General features: G+C 52.9%; 1 protein-coding gene across 1 annotated transcript; it reads left to right on the forward strand.

The window, feature by feature from the left end:
• The first annotated feature begins 1087 nt into the window (after positions 1-1087).
• On the forward strand, positions 1088-18434 carry GDI2 (GDP dissociation inhibitor 2). Its single transcript, XM_086886362.1, has 11 exons — positions 1088-3590; positions 10349-10456; positions 11038-11137; positions 11521-11655; positions 12886-13084; positions 13351-13482; positions 14384-14483; positions 15019-15190; positions 17041-17185; positions 17295-17349; positions 17428-18434. The coding sequence occupies exons 1-11, from the start codon at positions 3546-3548 to the stop codon at positions 17581-17583; spliced, it is 1347 nt and encodes a 448-aa protein (XP_086742488.1). The 5' UTR covers positions 1088-3545; the 3' UTR covers positions 17584-18434.
• Positions 18435-18909: the final 475 nt, after the last annotated feature.

An 18909-nucleotide genomic window follows, 5' to 3' on the forward strand; every position in this document is an offset into this window, starting at 1 on the left:
AAATCAGCGGGAATGTTTCCAAATATCCATGGAAACACAAACGGGAAACTCCTTAAAAACATGAAAACACCTTCAAAACACAAAGGGGAACGTGCATAAATTTTGAGGGTCGGGAAAAAAACATGGATTCAGTTTTATTCCTGAAAAAATCACACAGGGAAAAGCCCTTTCCGGTTGGTTTTTTTTCCAGCTGCAGGGATTTAGCAAACCTGGGAATGAATCCCACCGCATTCCCATGGGAATGGCTCACAGGGAGCCCAGGGAAGCAGCCTGGAGCAGAGCCCAGGAGAACAAAGCTTTGGAATTGTTGTTCCTCCACCTTTTCCAGCCTTGGCGCTGGGGCAGAAAAAATTCCAGGTGTGGCAGCTGCAGGGAATCCTGGAATCGTGGAATGGTTTGGGTTGGAAGGATCATCCACTTCCAGCATTTCCACCATCCCAGGATGCTCCAAGCCCTGTCTGACCCACCCTTGGACATTCCAGGGATTTGGGGCAGGCACAGCTTCTCTGTGAATTCCATTCCAGCCAGGAGTTCCTTCCAAAATCCCACCCCAATTCCCCTTTTCCAATCTGGAGCCATTCCCTGGCTCCTGCCCCTCCAGGCCTTTCCCAAATTCCAGCTCTCCCGGAGCCCCTCCAGGCCCTGGAATGTGCTGGAAGCTCTCCCTGGATCCTTCCCTTCTCCAGGAGAACATTCCCAGCTCTCCCAGCCTGGCTCCAGAGCATGGGGGCTCCAGCCCTCAGAGCAATTCCATGGATTCCTCTGGATTTGTTCCAGGTCCTTCTCCAGCCTCCCATTCCTGGCCGCCTCTCCAGGTTTTCCTGGGATGATGCCGAGGGTGAGGGATTGCTCTGAGTCCCATCTGGGATTTTTCCATGGAATCCTGGGATGGTTGAGGTCGGGAAAGGCCTCGTTGAGGAACTGTCCCCCAGCACAGCCGCGTCCCCAAGTGCCACCTCCAGCTGACCCCGAAATCCCTGCAGGGATGGGGATTCTCCTGGGCTTTTCCCGGATTCCCTTTGGGATTTTCCTTCCCACTTCTCCGGGGATTCACTCCCTGGCTCTCCTCTCCCAATCCTGCTGCCAGACACGATCCAAGAGCTTGAGGAGCTGCTGCTGCTGCCTGTGGATCACCATCCATCCCTTTTTCCACCTCATCCTCATCCAGGCCACATTCCGGCTCCAGGAACCTCCACACGGACATTCCTTGGATCCTCCCGCCAGGTGCCACCGCCTGTCCCACCCCGAGCTGCGCGTGTCCCCACGGGATGAGAATTCCTGGTGGGGGCTGAAGCAGAGCTGTGGTTTTTCCTTCCTGGAATGCTGGAATTCCTGGAATTCTGCTTTCCTGGAATTCTGCCTCCCTTCCTGGAATTCTTCCTGGAATCCTTTCTGGATTTCTTCATTCCTTCCTTCCTGGAATCCTCCCTTCCTTCCTGGAATTCTGCCTTCCTTCTTTCCTGGAATTCTTCCTGGAATCCTTTCTGGATTTCTTCATTCCTTCCTTCCTGGAATCAACCCTTTCTTCCTTCCTGGAATTCTTCCTGGAATAAATCCTTCCTTTCTGGATTTCTTCATTCCTTCCTTCCTGGAATCAACCCTTTCTTCCTTCCTGGAATTCTTCCTGGAATTCTTTCTGGAATCAATCCTTTCTTCCTTCCTGGAATCCTTCCTTCCTTTCTGGATTTCTTCATTCCTTTCTTCCTGGAATTCTTCCTTCCTGGAATCCTTCCTTCCTTCCTGGAATTATTTCTGGAATCAATCCTTTATTTCCTTCCTGGAATCTTTCCTTCCTGGAATCTTTCTTTCCTTCCTGGAATCTTTCTTTCCTTCCTGGAATCAATCTTTTCTTCCTTCCTGGATTCTTTCCTTCCCAGAATCCTTCCTTCCTTCCTTCTCTGAATCTTTCCTTCCTGGGATCTTCCCTTCCTTCCCAGAATTCTTCCTTTCTGGAATCAATCCTTCCTTCCTTCCTTCCTTCCCGGAATCCTTCCATCATTCCTGGGATCCTTCCTGGAATCTTCCCTTCCTTCCCGGAATCCTTCCATCATTCCTGGGATCCTCCTGGAATCTTTCCTTCCTGGAATCCCGTACCTGCTGCTTGGCCACCCCAAATCCCCACGGATCCCCGTCCACCCCTCCAGCTTCTCCAAACCATTCCCACAGCAGGGCTTTGCTCCCATCCACAGGTGGAATTTTTGGGAGCTTCTCCATCATTCTCGAGGATTCTGATCCGTGGGGCGTTATCCATCCCTCAGCCGGGAAATTCCCGCTTCCCACCAGGAAGCAGAGATGGCACAAGAGTGAGGATTTAAAAAAAACCCACCCTGAAACACGAGGAAAAGCCCAAATCTTCTGGAAAACCTCGGGATTTTCCCTACGCGGACGAGAGGAAAAATTCCGTTTTTCGGTGTGGAAAGGGGAGAAATTGTGGGAGAAGGAAAAGTGGGAATGCAGCCTAATTTTGGGATCGTTGGAACTTCCCATCAAAAGTGGTTTGGGAATGGGATGGGATGGAAAATGGATGGGGGGAGGATCCAATTAAATCCCCCCTAATTAAATTAAGGACCTCCCTAAATTAAGGATGCACCCCAGAGAACCCCAAAAATCGAGGAGCTCCTCGATATTAAGGAATATCCCCAAATTGAGGATGCCCTTAAAATTAAGGATCCTTAAAATTTGGGATTTCCCCCCAAAAAAAGAGAACCCCATTAAATTGCATCACTCAAATAGGACCCCCAAAATTAAGAACCTCCCCAAATTGAGGATCCTGCCCTAAATTGAGGAAAATCCCCCCCCAAACTGAGGAAACTCCCCCCCCAAATTGAGGAAAATCCCCCCAAAATTGAGGAACCCCCCCGCAAATTGATGAATACCCCAAACAGAGGAAACCCCCAAACCGAGCTCTGTCCCCGGATACAAAACTGTCCCCCATAAACTGAGGGTCCCCTCCAAGTGGAGGAAATCCCCCAAAATGACAATCCATAAAAACTGAGGACCACCCCCAATTAAAGTGCCCCCCTAAACTGGGACCACCCCAAATAAAGGACACCCCCAAAAGAAAGGACCCTCCAAATTAAACCCCCCGCCAAATTGAGGGCTCCCGAAACTGCAGTTCCCCCCCAACAGTAAATCGAGTCCCCCCAAGCTGAGGAAACCCCACAAATTAAGGAGCACCCCACAAATTAAGGAGCACCCCCAAATTTAGGACCCCCTCCCCAAATTCGGGGTCCCCCATGCGCAGCCCGAGCCCGTAGGGGCGGCCATGGAACTGCGCATGCGCGCCGCGCCCCCACCACGGTGGCAGCGCCGCTCGCGCGCGCAGCGCTCCCGCCCCTTGAGTGACGGCTCCGCCAGCCAATGGCGTGGCGTAAAACGCTTTGATTGGCAGGCGCGTGGGCGGGGCGCAGGTGGCCCGGCCCCGCCCCTCCCGGCGCGGTCCCCTCACGGCGGCGGCTCCATTTTCTCGCGCTCCCGCGGCCCCCGCGTAGCGCCCGGTTCGCCTCAGCCCCGGCCGAGAGACCCCCGAGAGACCGCGCGCCGCCATGAATGAGGAGTACGACGTGATCGTGCTGGGCACCGGCCTCACGGTGAGGAGCAGCCGCCACCCGCTCGCGCCTCGGGCCTGCTGCGGGCGGCCGCCGCCCTGCCCCGCCCCGCCGCCCCCCCTCCGCCATCCCCCGGCTCCTGCGGCTGACCCCCTTCCCCATCTCTCACCCACCCGGGAGCCGCTGTCCTTTTGCCCGTCTATCATCTGATCATCCCCCCCAGCCTGGGTTTGAGCCCCCCCCCCGCCCCCAGCCCCCGCCGCCTCGGGCACTGGGGTCTTTATTCCCTCGCCAGTTTCTCACTTGATTATCACCCCACTCGCCCCATTCAGGTGGTTTCATTCAGCTGTCACCTGTCCTTCGTAGCCCCCCCGCCTCTGGGTGCTACCCCTCATCCCCATCCCCAGTATTACCGGGGGTCTGGTGTTTATGACCCCCTTGGGGACCCCTAAGTGCTTTCCCCCATCGTTAATTCTCACAGAACCCCCTCTGCTTCAGTCCCACCGCCACCCTGGATCCTTTCCCATTCATCTCCAGCCCAGCCTTGGATCCTCCGCCCCTTAGCATTACCCCGGGGGTCTGGTGCGTGTGACCCCCACCCCGGAGGGACCCCGGGGCCATTTCCCCATCATTAATTCTCACAGCAGCCCCCAGCTCCAATCCCATCCCCACCCTGGGTCTTTCCCCCCGTCCCTAACTGGACCCCTGGGTGGGGTTTTTATATGATTTTTTTATATATATATATATATATATATATATATATATATATGTATATATTTCACACCAACTCCTCGTGTTTGGATATACCTCCGATCCCCGCCGTTCCCAGGGGGCCCCAGGAAATGCGGTTCTTTTGCGGAGGGAGGGCGTGGGGGACACTCGGACAATAAAACGCCGACGGGCATTTTTTTGCCTTTTATTTATTTTTTAAATCATTACCTTCTTTTTTTTTTTTTTTTTTTTTTTTTCCCTTCACACATCTCTTCTCCCGCCTCTCCCCCACCCCGTACCACAAACCCTAACGTGGCTGCAGGTTTGTGCAGGGTGGAGGCAGCCCTGGTTATACCCCCCCTCTCCATCCCCATTCCCGCTCCGCCTTTGCAGCCTTCGGCTCCATCCAGCCCTGACTGCAGCAGGAGGGGGATGGGAGGCTGGCGAGCCTGTCAAATTCCCCTTATTCCCCCCTCCAAAAAAAAACCCCCTTTGCTGCGATGTCGCTGCATCCCGGTGATCCCTAAGGAAAGCTGACAGCTGATGGGGGTGCGGCGGAGGGAGGGGATGAGCCGTGCTGGGGCTTTGTCCTATTGTGGAGGATGCAGCCCTCGCCGGAGGCAGCCCTGGGGGAAAACATGGCAGTGCCGCTGCCCCGGAGGTTTGCAGGAGGATTTCTCCCGGTTCCTGCATCCCTGGAGGCCGGGAGATGCCACGGGAGAGCGGATTGCAGGTTATAAATGCGAGGCATTGTTTGGAGAACGGGAGAAGAAAATCCAATATGGTGGAGAGGTTTTCCTCCTTGTGCAACGGCCTTTCCTGCTTTTGTTCCCTCCTGTTAGTGGGGAAAGGTGGCTGGACAAAGGAATCTCTTTGGGGTTGGCCCGGGAGGGATTTCCCCCACTGGGGATGGTGATTAAATTGAAATCTGCACGTTTCCTCCTGTGGTTTGGGTGCTGTGATTGACCAGAGGCATGGTGGCTGCTGACACAGGACCCCACCGAAGGCAGAGCTGGATAATCATCCTTTGGGTTTGGGAACAAACCTGGAATGTGGCACAAAGGAAATGTGCAAAGTGTGGGAGCGTCTGATGTAGGGGACACCCAACTTTTCCAGTTGCTTTCATTCCTTTCAAGGCTCTTCCTTTGAGGTGGAGGAATGGCTGAGGAGGAAAAAGCTTCTTCCCTTTGATAGGGAAAGCTGGAGTCTCTCCTAAAGCCTGGCCCTGGCTCAGCAAAGCAGGGAAAGGGACTTTTGGGGAGAGGAAATATAATGAGCTTGTAGTGAAGGGGCCTCCAATAGATCCCAGCTCCATTAAAATGTTAATTTATGCTTTAGTGTGAGCGGGGTATCAAGTTGGTGAACAGCAGGGCTTAATCTCAAACTGACAAATGCCAGTGTAAATTTGACAAAAGGCCTCTTGTGAAATCACTTTTAAGACAAGCTCCTGCTAATGAGCAGCAGTTGAGTTAAAGGGAATAAATTAGGGCCTCACTTTAAGGTGTGCTGACCAAACTCCAGAGCCTGGGAATATCCAGGAGTGGGTATTTTGCTTCTGGTGCACTGGCTTTCCCTCTGAAATACCAATTAGGGTGAACCTCATCTTGAGCAGCTCATGTGGAAAAGAACGGAACCCAGAGGTCCTGGTGCAGCCAGAATTCCTGGTGTTGCCTGGTGAATGGTGTTGGAGCAGAGCTGGATCAGGCTGGGCTGAAGGAATGAAGCTTGAAGGTTGCTCTTCCAGCTTTGATACCAGGCACAGGCTTCCTGAGGAAAAGGAACTGGAAACACATCCAGGTGTTCCTTTCCTTTTCTGAAGGAGCTGTCCTGGAAGTTCTGGTGATGTTTGCATCCCTTTCCTTCAAGATGCTCCTGGATTCTGCTGCTGGAGCCCCATCAGGCCCCCGTTGCAGCTCTGAGGTTGTGTCTCTGCTGCTGATCTGGAGGTTTATTTTCTTTTTTCCAAATGAAGAGTTGTTGAAACAACTTGGAACTCCTTTCCAAGGGAGTTGTTGGTTTAAAGAGGAAGAATGAGTGGATGGAGGCTTTGTACAACGGCACAAATCCATCCATTGTAGCGGTCACTCTGGTTGGGTCTGTGGGGCCAGTGAGTGCACGTGGAAATTCCACTGGGATGGATCTGGAAGTGCAACATGAATATTTCAGGTGTTAATCTCTTTCTCAAGCAGTAATGAAGGACTAAAGGCAGCTTTAGGACTGGGATTACTGGCACTCAAACTATTTCAGCTTTTCCCTTTTGTGCACTAATCAGAGACCCCATGTCAGTGCCAGCTCATAGAGATGTGTCTTAGCCCTGCAGGGAAAAATAATCCTGAATTACTGCTGATACAACCCCTCAGACTTCCAGCAGCTGCAATGAACTCCATGGCTCCTCCTGCATGGATCAGTGTGAAGTGCCAGGCCCTGCTGGATCTTCCAGCCGCCTCATTCCTGCTGGGAATGGCTTCTCCAGGTTGCTGGAGCTTTAATAGCTTTAAGGTCCTTGTCTTAGGCTTTCCGTGTGTGGCAGATTAGGGATCATCTTCCTGCAGACCTACTGCACAAACTCATTTTTAATCTGCTGCAGTGGTCACAGACTGGAGAGCTCCTCATGGCTGTACTTTCACACCTCTCTTTTCAGGTCACTGTGATTTCCCAGGTCACTGTAATTTCCACTTCTGTGGTGTGGGAGTGGCTCGGTACTTCCTCACTGGGTTATCTCAGAGCAGGATGTTGTGCCCTCTGTGCTTCTACCGAGTTATTTCCATGAATTTTGGGGAGAATGAAACCCTCCAGTCCTGCCCCAGTAGGTGAATGCTCTGTTCCTGCTGAGGTTTCACTCTTTGCAGGCTCAGCTAAGCTCCTTACCTGCCAGCTGTCTCCCCACTCAGTTAAAGCTGCTCAGATCCATCCCAAAGATCCGGATTCACTTTCAGTCGGAGCGCGGGAGCCAAACTCTGCTTTGGGATATGTTCATTTACAGCAGCCTCGTTGCCTAAAGAGCCTCTCAGAGTGGTTGTGAGGAGCGTCACTGTCACTGCATCACGCCCTGCCAGCAGAGGAGATTGTTCAGTGCAGTCTTTAGGGTGAGCAGAGCTTTGGCTCGGGTGGAATTGCCTGTGTCACCTGCTCCAGGTGACCCTGCCTGGGCTGGACCGAGGATCTCCAGGGGTCCAGCCTGGAGACCCAGCCCTGGTGTGACTCTCTGGCCACAGCACGGCCCTGCCTTTCCAAGAAAGAGCCGGGTGATGCCAGAGCCCGTTCCCGAAGCCGAAGGGATTTTGCTCAATGCTCGGTGCCCAATCCTCCCTCCGCTGGCTGGAGTTTCCATCGGGCTGTCTGAGCCTTCCTGAACTGCCGCCCTACTTGGAGAAAGTCCACGGAAACCTCCTTGTTTCCCTCCATTCCCCAAGGCCTCTGCGTGCACGAGGGCTGCTCACCACCAGCTCCTGCGCTCCAGGGAAGAGCTGATGGTCTTAAACAAGCACGGAAACACCAACACCTCCAAGTTCCTCCTTATTTTTATCTCCATGGATCCACACTGTGCTGTCTCCACATTGGCAGTGCAGGTTTCTCCCTGGTTCCATTTGCTGCAGACGACACCGCCGGCGCTCAGGCTTGCTCCGTCCTTCCTTCAGCAGCACAAAGAGCTCCTGGGAGCTCCTCGTAACCTGACCTGGCTCAGGCACAATTTCCACGAGGATTCTGCTGGATCTGGATATCCAGAGCTCTCCCTGCTGCCTCCTCCCTGTTCCTGTTTGGTGCTGACAACGTTTACAAAGCAGCAAAAAATGCTCAGATTTGAACTCTGACGCTTCCCCTTTTTTATTTGGGCTCTAAACTCTTCCCAGCCTTCCCCTTATCAGCACAGGCCGTTTGTTTTCCTCGCTCCCTGACCCGAACAACAGCGTCACGCATTAAGCGGGGCCTGGTCCTGCAGCCAGCACGGCATCCAAAGGAATTGCTGAGCTGGGAGGATAAATCCATTGTGCAGCCCTTGTGCTTTTTGTGGCTGAAGAGGGAAGTGGCCTGAAAGGGCTGTGCAGGATTTCGTGTTCAGTGAGCTCTGGGGTTGAACAGCAGTGTGGTGGCTCCTCCTCAGTCCCCACGGTGTGAAAGAAGAGTGAAGAGGAACTCGAGGCCTCTTGAATCCGCTGGTGCCCAGATTGGCTCCAAGGGATGCTGGGAATTTGGACAGGTGACCTGAAGAAGGGATGCACAGTCTCTTTGTTTTTGGGAAGACGGAGCAAGGAATGCTTGGAGCTGAAGTGGGTGGCTGAAATCAGCTGACATCCTGACCAGTGGATGTAGCTTTGGAGCTCCATCCTTCCTTTTCATCCTGCTTGGCTTCCTTGTGGATCAGCTCCAGCATGGACACTTGCAGTCCTGTGCCACCATCTGGCAGAGCTGGTGAGCCAGACTTTTGGGAGATGTTCCAGGGGGGATAAATCACAGGGAGTCCAACCACAGAGCTCGGTGAATTGAACTGCTTGGTGATGATGCCCTTGGTGTGACAGCCCTGCCTCTGCTGGGGTTAATCATTAGTGCTCTCACCACTTTTACTCCTGCGGTTACTCAGCATTGTAGGCCTTGAGTAGTGACTTCACACGGGGTCTCTGCTTGCTTCAGCCTGTGGGGGAAAACAGAGGGACCTTGTAGGATCCTTGGAAGGAGCAGCTGATGGATCATGGAGAGCTTTTGTGGGAAGCACTGTGGCTCACTACTCCCAGTCCACATGGTGATCAAGAAGCCTTGTGGGCACCGTGCTGGAAATCTTCCATGACTTCAGGGATTGGATTCAGAGCGTCTTTGCTGTGCGTGAGGCAGCTCCAGCTTTGCTCCTCAGGTCCTTGGCTGGATTTTGGTGACAGACCAGAGAAGGTTTTCCCATTCTTACCTGGAAGCAGCAGCACAGCAAATCGTCAGCCAGCGATTCCTCCAGATGTCTGACCTTCAGAACAAAACAACCCCTGAGAGCTGCTGGGGAAGTTGATTTTACAGCTTCCTTTACACCGAGGATTGACTGGAGTCAGGATTTACACAAACAATCCACAGAGGGAACCTCCTGGTGTTGGTGGTTTTCCTGCCTGACACCTGCACTGGTCAGTCTGGAGTTGGAAACGAACCTCCTGCGCTCCACGGGAGGGGGAAGCGGCACAGGAGGAGGATCCTGACTGAGGTGCTTGAGGAATAAACAGGAAGGATCTCCTGGAGACTCAGATCTCTCAGCAGCTGGATGGGGATTTACAAACTGAACAAAGTGATTTGGGTGGAGAGGACCTTACAAACCATCCTGCCACCCTTGGGACACCTTCCTCTGCACCAGGCTGCTCCAAGCCCCCTCCAACAAGCGAGATGTGACCAGGACCTAGCAGTGAGATGGGAGACAGCAAAAAGAGCTCAGCTGCAGCCAAATTCTGCTGCTGGAGAGAGCTGAGGCAGAGCAGGATGGCTGAAACCTCCAAGATAAGCTGTCCTAAGCACACAGACAGAGTTTTTGTTGAGCCCTTTGGCTGGGGAATGGTGCAAAGTCATGTTTTAATGGGGATTTTGTTGTGCAAGGCCTGAGCTGGTTCTGCAACCTGCGTGTGCTCCGTGGTGAGGCTCAGCCCAGGTGCCTTCATTTATTCTTTGTCCTGCTCTCTGAGAGAAGCTGTTGATTACCCTGAGTGTCCCAGTGTGGCAAATATTAATAATTGAGGTTCTGAGGAGACTGAAATCCAGGTAAGATTTCATGCTCCTGCTGCCTCTCTGTGGACATCCTTAAAACTGAGAGCTGCTGCCTTAGAAGACAGCTTTTCCTTTGGCTCAAATGTATGGAATTCCCAAAAAATTCCTCTGGGAAGCTCTGCTGGATGATGGCTGTGTAGCTCTAACCCCTTTCCCAGCTTGCCCAGAGCAGACAATAAATTCATTAAAAGGTTAATTTACCTCCAAGAAGTGCCTGAGTTCTGGAATGAGGCAACAGCTGTGCTTGTCTGCAGGTACCTGCAGTGGAGCTGTCTGAACATGTTTTTCCATAGGGAAAAGCGGGAAGCAGGAGGCTCCAGTGCAGCTGACCTGTCCCTTGCATCCTTTCCTTCCTGCAGGAATGCATCCTCTCCGGGATTATGTCAGTGAACGGAAAGAAAGTCCTTCACATGGATCGGAACTCTTACTACGGAGGGGAAAGCGCATCCATTACACCCCTGGAAGATGTAAGTGTGGAGAGAGACCCATCCTCGTGTCCTTCCCGGGATTTATTTAATTCCCGCTCAGCCTTGGGAATTAATTCAAATTAATGACTCCAGGGGTTTCCTTTGGGTAACGAAGTTTTATAGCGCCTCCTCACCAGGTAACAGTGGGGAAAACACCAGTGTGGGGTGTTTGGAGTTGGTGGGTTGTGCTTGTTTCCTGAAATTCCCAGCTGGAATCTGAGCAAATTCTGGAGCATTCCAGAGCTGTTACAGCTGGATGTTAAAACTCTTCAGCTAAATTGTAAATTGGACTAAGAAATGTCATGTTCAACAGTTCATTAGGTTCATAAATTCCCAAATCCTTGGATGGAGAAGGCCTGGAAGAACAGAATTACACAGCCTGGTTCTTCCTGTAACGATTCACTGGATGTGTTTGTGTGTTCCAAACTCAAATTGGAGCTGAAACTGCAGCCAGCAGCTGGCTCTGAAGAGCTTGTGTTCAGCCTGGAGCTGTGGGGGCGGAAAGTGTGTCCATGTGTGGGAGAAATGACACCCAGACACATTTCCTGGGCTATAATAAGTTCTGTATTCTCTCTCCAAAGCTCTACAAAAGGTTTAATCTCCCGGGAACTCCACCAGAATCTATGGGGCGGGGAAGAGACTGGAACGTGGACCTCATTCCAAAATTCCTTATGGCTAATGGTGAGTGATCCTGAGCTCCCAAATATTCCTTGGGCTGCTGCTGGGTGCTGGGATGGAACTGTCATTCCTTGGAATCCTCATCCTTGAATCCGTGTGCTCCTGGTCTAAAGGAAATCCTTGAAGGGGTTTCCAGTGCAGGACCAGCTCCCTAAAACCAACCTCTGGCTGCTGGAATCTCATCCTGGAGCACCAGGGGATGGGTGGATTGTGCAGTGTTTGCCTCAGGGCTGCTGCAGTGGAAGAATGGAGAGATCCCAGGCGAGGCTTGGGTGCTTTAGTCCCAGCTTATCTCCAGCCTGCTGTGGGAATGGAGCTTGGGGAAGGGTTTGTTGTGGTGGAGGAGCTGCCGTGTCCGTGTTTGACCGTGCCAAACGCCCTTGCAGGTCAGTTGGTGAAGATGCTGCTTTACACAGAAGTTACTCGTTACTTGGACTTCAAGGTGATCGAGGGCAGCTTCGTCTACAAGGGAGGAAAGATCTACAAAGTTCCTTCCACTGAGGCAGAAGCTTTGGCCTCCAGTGAGTAGCTGCACCTCATCTGTCCCCTCTGAATCCCCTAAACAGAGGCAAACCCATCCCTTGGGATATTCTTGATGCTCCTAGTGTGTTAAAGAGCATCTTCAGGGTTCTCCTGCACCTCTTTGACTTCACACACCCCTTGCAGCGTGAGCCTTGGGTTTGCTGAGCTCTTGGAGCTTCCAAGCTGCCTGTTCAGTGAGATTCTGGTGAGATCCTGGCAGTGTTTTCCTTCCTCGAGAGGTTCCATCTGGGGCTCGTGCTCCCAGCTCTGCCATAAATATTTGATGTGGCGTCCTCGTCGGAATTGTCCGCGTGAAAAACATTGCAGGCAAATTGCAATGACTAATCCCGACGTGTGGCACCTCAAACCTTAATTATTGCCTATTTAAATTTCACTCCTCAAATAAAACTAATAACAGCGTGGTGAAATCCATTAGGGTCCAGAGGGCATTCCATGAGCTCCAGACGTGGGATGCGTTCAGCAGCAGCAGCTCTGAAAAATCAGATGAAGCGACTCCTTGCAGGGAAAGCCTCAGATCTGTAGGTCTGAGCTTTCCTCATGGAAAAAGCTTTTCCTCCATTCCTGACGGAATCAGGAATATTCCTGAACATTCCTTTGGTTTGGCCACATCTCCTGTGTGGACACCCATCCTGGCAGGAGTGGAGGTGCTGCCTCTGCCCTCACGTTTCAGCAGGTCCAGCCTTGCTTCTGCAGTTTGTGGAGAGCTCAAGTGCAGAAATGGTGCCTTGTCCAGCCTCGTGCTTGGGGTTTGAGGGACAGGACACAGGGAATGGCCTTGGGCTGAAGGAGGGCAGGGTTAGATGGGATCTTGGGAAGGAATTCCTGGCTGGGAAGGTGGGGAGAAGTTGGAATGGAATTCCCAGAGAAGCTGTGGCTGCCCCTGGATCCCTGGAAGTGCCCAAGGCCAGGCTGGACAGGGCTTGGAGCAGCCTGGGACAGTGGGAGGTGTCCCTGCCCCATGGGGGTGGAACTAAGGACCTTTAGGGTCCTTTCCAACCCAAATCATTCCTTGTTTGAACACTTGGTGGTTCTTACTGCTGATGGAAAAGCCACCAAAGTCACTGAGGATCTGCTGGGTTCTCACCAAACCCTGGTTCTGTTTAATTCTCACCAAACCCTGGTTCTGTTTGATTCTCACCAAACCCTGGTTCTGTTTAATTCTCACCAAACCCTGGTTCTGTTTAATTCTCACCAAACCTCGTTTTTAGGTTTAATGGGTTTGTTCGAGAAGCGCCGGTTCAGGAAGTTCCTGGTGTACGTGGCCAACTTTGATGAGAACGACCCACGGACCTTTGAGGGCGTGGATCCCAAGAAAACCACCATGAGGGACGTGTACAAGAAGTTTGACCTGGGCCAAGATGTCATTGACTTCACAGGCCACGCCCTCGCTCTCTACAGGACTGATGAGTAAGTGAGGGTTCAGTCGCTCCCCCAAATCCCAGGATTTGGGGATTATGATGGGATGGACTGGTTATTTTAAACTCTGAGGGTTCCTGGGTAAAACATGTACCACAGAATGCTCCTAAAAAGGGAACTTCCAGGGAAGCTCCGCCAGGAGCAGCTGGAGGGTGGGGAAGGAAACGTCATGGGAAGTCAGGGCTTTGCTTTCCAGAGTGTTTTGCTGGAAGTGCCGGTTTGGGAAACATCCCAAATGGTGCACCTGTCCTTCCCAGCTATCTAGACCAACCCTGCCAAGAAACAATCAATAGGATCAAGCTGTACAGTGAGTCCCTGGCTCGGTACGGGAAAAGCCCCTACCTGTACCCCCTCTATGGCCTTGGAGAGCTGCCCCAGGGATTTGCGAGGTGAGCGCTTGGCTTTGGCTCCGGGTTTTCTCCTGTGGGGTGTGGAGTTGGGCGGGTGTTGGGCGAGTGTTGGGTGAGTGGAATTAGATGGGTGGAGTTGGGTGGGTGGAGTTGGGTGGGTGGAGAATGGCTGAGTGTTGGGTAGGTGGAGATGGATGTGTGGAGTTGGGTGTGAGTTGGGTGGATGGAGTTGGGTGTAGTTGGGTGGGTGTGGTTGGCTGGGTGTAGTTGGGCAGGTGTAGTTGAATGGGTGTAGTTGGGTGGGTGTAGTTGACTGGGTGTGGTTGGGCAGGTGTAGTTGGCTGGGTGTAGTTAGCTGGGTGTAGTTGACTGGGTGTAGTTGGGTGGGTGTGGGATGTCCCCGAGCTCCCAGAGTGATGCTGCACACAATGCTCTGCTCCTTCATGGTTCTTTCACTCCATGAAGAGGTGGCTCCTCCATGTAAGATCCTTTCTCTATGGGCTCCGTCAGCTCTGGGTTTGCTCCCAGCTGCTGTTGGCAGAGGTTTGATTGATCGATTGATTGATTGATTGATTGATCCATCCCTTGTGTTTAAGCAGAGGATTTTCAGAATCCCAAAATCATCGAGTCCAACCCAGCCCCAACCCCTCAACCAAACCACGGCACCCAGTGCCACATCCAGGCTTTTTTAAACACATCCAGGGGTGGTGACTCCACCACCTCCCCAGACAGAAAATTCCACTATTTATCACTCTTTCTGTAAAAATCTTCTTCCTAATTTCCTAAACCCAGCCTGTATTTCCCTTTTGAGGAGGTTTCAGTCTGAGATGGGGTTTATGAAGTGGAGCAGAGCCTGGGGGTTGGAAGGGCCGGTAAAATCCAGCCCTGGAGGAGCTGAAGGGATTCTCCTGAAATGCTGAAGAGGATTTTCCTGTTTCAGGCTCAGTGCAATCTATGGAGGCACCTACATGCTCAACAAACCCATTGAGGAGATCGTCATCGAGAACGGCAAAGTGGTCGGCGTCAAATCCGAGGGGGAGGTACGGACCCTTCCCTGCTCCCCACCCCACATCTGCCCCTCACACCTCAAATCTCTTGGCTTTGATCACCACAAATTCACCAAAAAAATTGAAAATTGGTGAAAAAAACCTCATTTTTGAAGCCAAAAGTGTTGATTTGCTGGGGCTGCTGTCCCCGTGGCAGCTCACTGAGTACACCATGTCCTGATGTCACCCCTGCTCCAGGGGTTGGGATGAGGTCTTCATGGGCTGGCAGTGATGATTCAGGAAGGGATAATTCCTTGTGTCCAGCCTGCAGATTTTAGCACTTTTAGCTTTTTTGCTGTTCCGTGGCCTTCCTGCAGCTCCTCCTGCAGCTGGCTGGATAAACTGGGAACGCTGCCGGCGGCCCGGGAGCTCGGAGCGGGAACTCGGGATTTGCTGGTGGGATAACATCTCCTGACCAGGAGCAGAGTGACAATCCACGCTAGAAACCAAATTGTGCAACCTGCAGATGAAATCAAATATGAAATTCTTCCTGGAAAAAAATTGGATTTTTCCACCTTCCCTCTCACAGGTGGCTCGCTGCAAACAGCTCATCTGCGACCCCAGCTACGTGTCGGACCGCGTGACCAAGGTGGGCCAGGTGATCCGGGTCATCTGCATCCTGAGCCACCCCATCAAGAACACAAATGATGCCAACTCGTGCCAGATCATCATTCCACAGAACCAGGTCAACCGGAAATCAGGTGTGTGCGCAGCGGCTCTCGCCACCGGGGCTGGTCGGGGCCCTGTTCCCTGGGGATCAGAGAGTGAAACAGGAACCTCCTGGTCTGCTCCAGGAGATCTGGGGCTCCACACAGGGAAATGGACATTTCATGGTCTGCTCCAGGAGATCTGGGGTCCAGACATAGAATGGACACCTCCTGGTCTGCTCCAGAAACTTAAAGGTCCCAGATATAGAAACGGGCACGTCCTGGCCTGCTCCAGGAGATTTGAGGTCCCAGCCAGAGAAATCGGCACCTCATGACCTTGTCCATAAATTTTTAGGTCCCATACATGGAAATGGACACTTCATGGCCTTGTCCATAAATTTTTAGGCTCCAGACATAGAAGTGGACAACTCCTGGTCTCCTCCAGGAGATTTGAGGCTCCAGGGAGGGAAATGGACATTTCATGGTCTGCTCCAGGAGATCTGGGGCTTCACACAGGGAAACAGGCACCTCCTGGTCTGCTCCAGGAGATTTGGGGCTCCAGCCAGGGAAATGGACATTACATGGCTTTGTCCAGAAACTTTTAGGTCCCAGAGATGGAAATGGACACCTCCTGGCCTGCTCCAGGAGGTTTGAGGCTCCAGACAGGAAAATGGACACCTCATGGTCTCCTCCAGGAGATCTGGGGCTCCAGAGAGGGAAATGGGCATTTCATGGTCTGCTCCAGGAGATCTGGGGCTTCAGAGAAGGAAATGGGAACCCCCTGATCTCCTCCAGGAGATCTGGGGCTCCACACAGGGAAATGGACATTTCATGGTCTGCTCCAGATGATCTGGGGCTCCAGAGAATGAAATGGGAACCCCCTGATCTCCTCCAGGAGATTTGAGGCTCCAGACAGGGAAATGGACATTTCATGGTCTCCTCCAGGAGATTTCAGCTGCAGCCAGGCTGAGTTTCGGATCAGAGCAGTCAGGGCAGGTGGGAGGAGCTGTGCTCGGAAAAGCTCCTGAGGAACCTGGGCAGGAAGTGCCCCAGACTGGGAGAGGTGCGGGAGGGGCTGCCAGAGCCTGGGACAGCCCTGGGAATCCCCCAGGATTTCAGGAGCCATCGGGGAAACGGAATTTTGGGGATGTCCCAAAATCCAGCCCCTGCTGGAGCAGGAGATGGGAGCACAAAGGGCAAGGAGTCATTCCAGGTTCTTGGGACAATCCAGGGGTGCCAAGTGTCAGGGAAGTGGGAAGAGGCACAGGCAGAGTTTTGGGATGGGGCTGAGGAGATTTGGGATGAGGCTGAGGAGGTTTTGGGATGAGGCTGGTGAAGGTTTTGGGATGAAGCTGGAGGAGATTGTGGGATGTGGCTGAGATTTTGGGATGGGGCTGAGGAGGTTTTGGGATGAGGCTGGTGAAGGTTTTGGGATGAAGCTGGAGGAGATTGTGGGATGTGGCTGAGGTTTTGGGATGGGGCTGGTGAAGGTTTTGGGATGGGGCTGAGGAGGTTTCGGAATGAGGCTGAGGTGGTTTTGGGATGGGGCTGAGGATGTTCTGGGATGGGGCTGAGGAGGTTTTGGGATGAAGATGAGGTTTTGGGATGAGGTTGGAGAAGGTTTTAGGACGGGGCTGAGATTTTGGGATGGGGCTGAGGAGGTTTTGGGATGAGGCTGGTGAAGGTTTTGGGACACGGCTGAGGATGTTTTGGGATGGGGCTGGAAGTTTTGGGACAGGGCTGAGGCAGTTTTGGGATGAGGTTGAAGAAGGTTTTGGGATGGGGCTGAGGATGTTTTGGGATGGGGCTGGAGAAGGTTTTGGGACAGGGCTGAGGATGTTCTGGGATGAGGTTGGAGAAGGTTTTGGGCGGTCGGTGGCTGCAGCTGTGCCCCGTCCCCGCAGACATCTACGTGTGCATGATCTCCTCGGCGCACAACGTGGCGGCGCAGGGCAAGTACATCGCCATCGCCAGCACCACCGTGGAGACCGCCGAGCCCGAGAAGGAGATCAAGCCAGCCCTGGACCTCCTGGAGCCCATCGAGCAGAAGTGAGTCCCCAGCCAGCCCCGTCCCTTCTGGGGCCGCCCGGAGCCGCTCCATCCCCGCGCCCCGAGCGCCGCCCTCGGCCGCTCTCAGAGCTTTGTGTCCCTCCCGCAGGTTCGTGAGCATCAGCGACCTGTTCGCACCCACCGACCTGGGCACCGAGAGCCAGGTGAGTGAGCGCCGGCGCCGCCGGAGCCGGGAGCCGCCGCGCTGCCCGCTCCGCTCCAACCTCCTCTTCCCCTTGCAGATCTTCATCTCGCGCACCTACGACGCCACCACCCACTTCGAGACGACGTGCGACGACATCAAAGATATTTATAAGAGGATGATGGGATCAGAGTTCGACTTTGAGGAGATGAAACGCAAGAAAAACGACATCTACGGGGAGGAGGAGCAGCAGTAATGAGAGGCTCTAATTAGGAGAAGTTTAAATCGGCTAATATGAATATATAAGGAACTTAATGAACACTGTACGAAATTCAATATTGTAAGGCCTGCTTTTGTAATCCCATCTCTGAGAGATTGAAGAGTACTGCACTGGTAATGTTCCCTTTTTGGATATCATGTGTTAATTATTTCATTCTAGTAGGGCTGCTGTCCAGAATCTGGCAAATTCCTGACTGATTCCCTGACTAACCTCGTTAAGCGAAAGGCAGAAATGAATTTATTATTATTATTATCATCCTGGTTATTTTTGCAGACGTAGACGTGGGTGCAGGTTTGAAATAACTCATTGACAGCTGTGTCTTCCCTTGTCTTTTTAATCATTTGTAAAACATCCTTCACGATCCTGTGCTTCTGGTGAGCTCGTAGATGTGACGCTGATGTCACTCAAACCTGATATCAAGGAAAATAGAAACTGAGCACTCCATTATTGTGGACAGCATCCCTAAAAAGTCTCTCCCATCAATCTTTAACTCTGTGGCAAAGTTGTATCATGGACAAAGCCCACACCTATTGTAGCAGCAAATGTTGGCTTCGTTCTGGGCACAGAACTTAACCTCCACTTAAGCTTCTAAACCCGTTTCCATCGGTTGGGACACAGCTGTGCCTGAGGCTCCTTTGTGTTTTAATCTTAATAAAATTGAGAGAACAAATTACAGAGCAGGCAAGATGTGGAAGTATTTTGTGTCCCCTGGTGGCTTCTGGGATGGACCAAACGGCGCTGCGGTATCGGCATGACGGAGCTCGTGCTTCTCCTGGAGGCTCCAAATGATTTCTGTACTGCCAAGTAAAGCCAAATTCTGGAAACCAGTCCTGGCCTCGGTCTGATTCACTGCACTGCCGGAGCAGCGGCTCCGGGCTTGGATCCCGCGGGATCTCTGCCCGCTGGGGTGACACGGGAGCGTTTCCTGGAGCTGGAAATGATTTCCAGGCCCAGCGGCTCCGGCTGTGCTCCGGCACAATCCCAGTTCCTGCGGCTCCGGCTGTGCTCCAGCACAATCCCGGTTCCTGCGGCTCCGGCTGTGCTCCGGCACAATCCCGGTTCCTGCGGCTCCGGCTGTGCTTCGGCACAATCCCGGTTCCTGCGGCTCCAGCTGTGCTCTGGCACAATCCCGGTTCCTGCGGCTCCGGCTGTGCTCCGGCACAATCCCGGTTCCAGCGGCTCCGGCACAATCCCGGTTCCTGCAGCTCCGGCTGTGCTTCGGCACAATCCCGGTTCCTGCAGCTCCAGCACAGTCCTGGTTCCTGTGGCTCTGGCTGTGCTCCAGCACAATCCTGGTTCCTG

This window comes from Cyanistes caeruleus, chromosome 4, assembly GCF_971803275.1.
Source record: "Cyanistes caeruleus chromosome 4, bCyaCae1.hap1.1, whole genome shotgun sequence".
In the NCBI taxonomy this organism is placed as follows: domain Eukaryota; kingdom Metazoa; phylum Chordata; class Aves; order Passeriformes; family Paridae; genus Cyanistes; species Cyanistes caeruleus.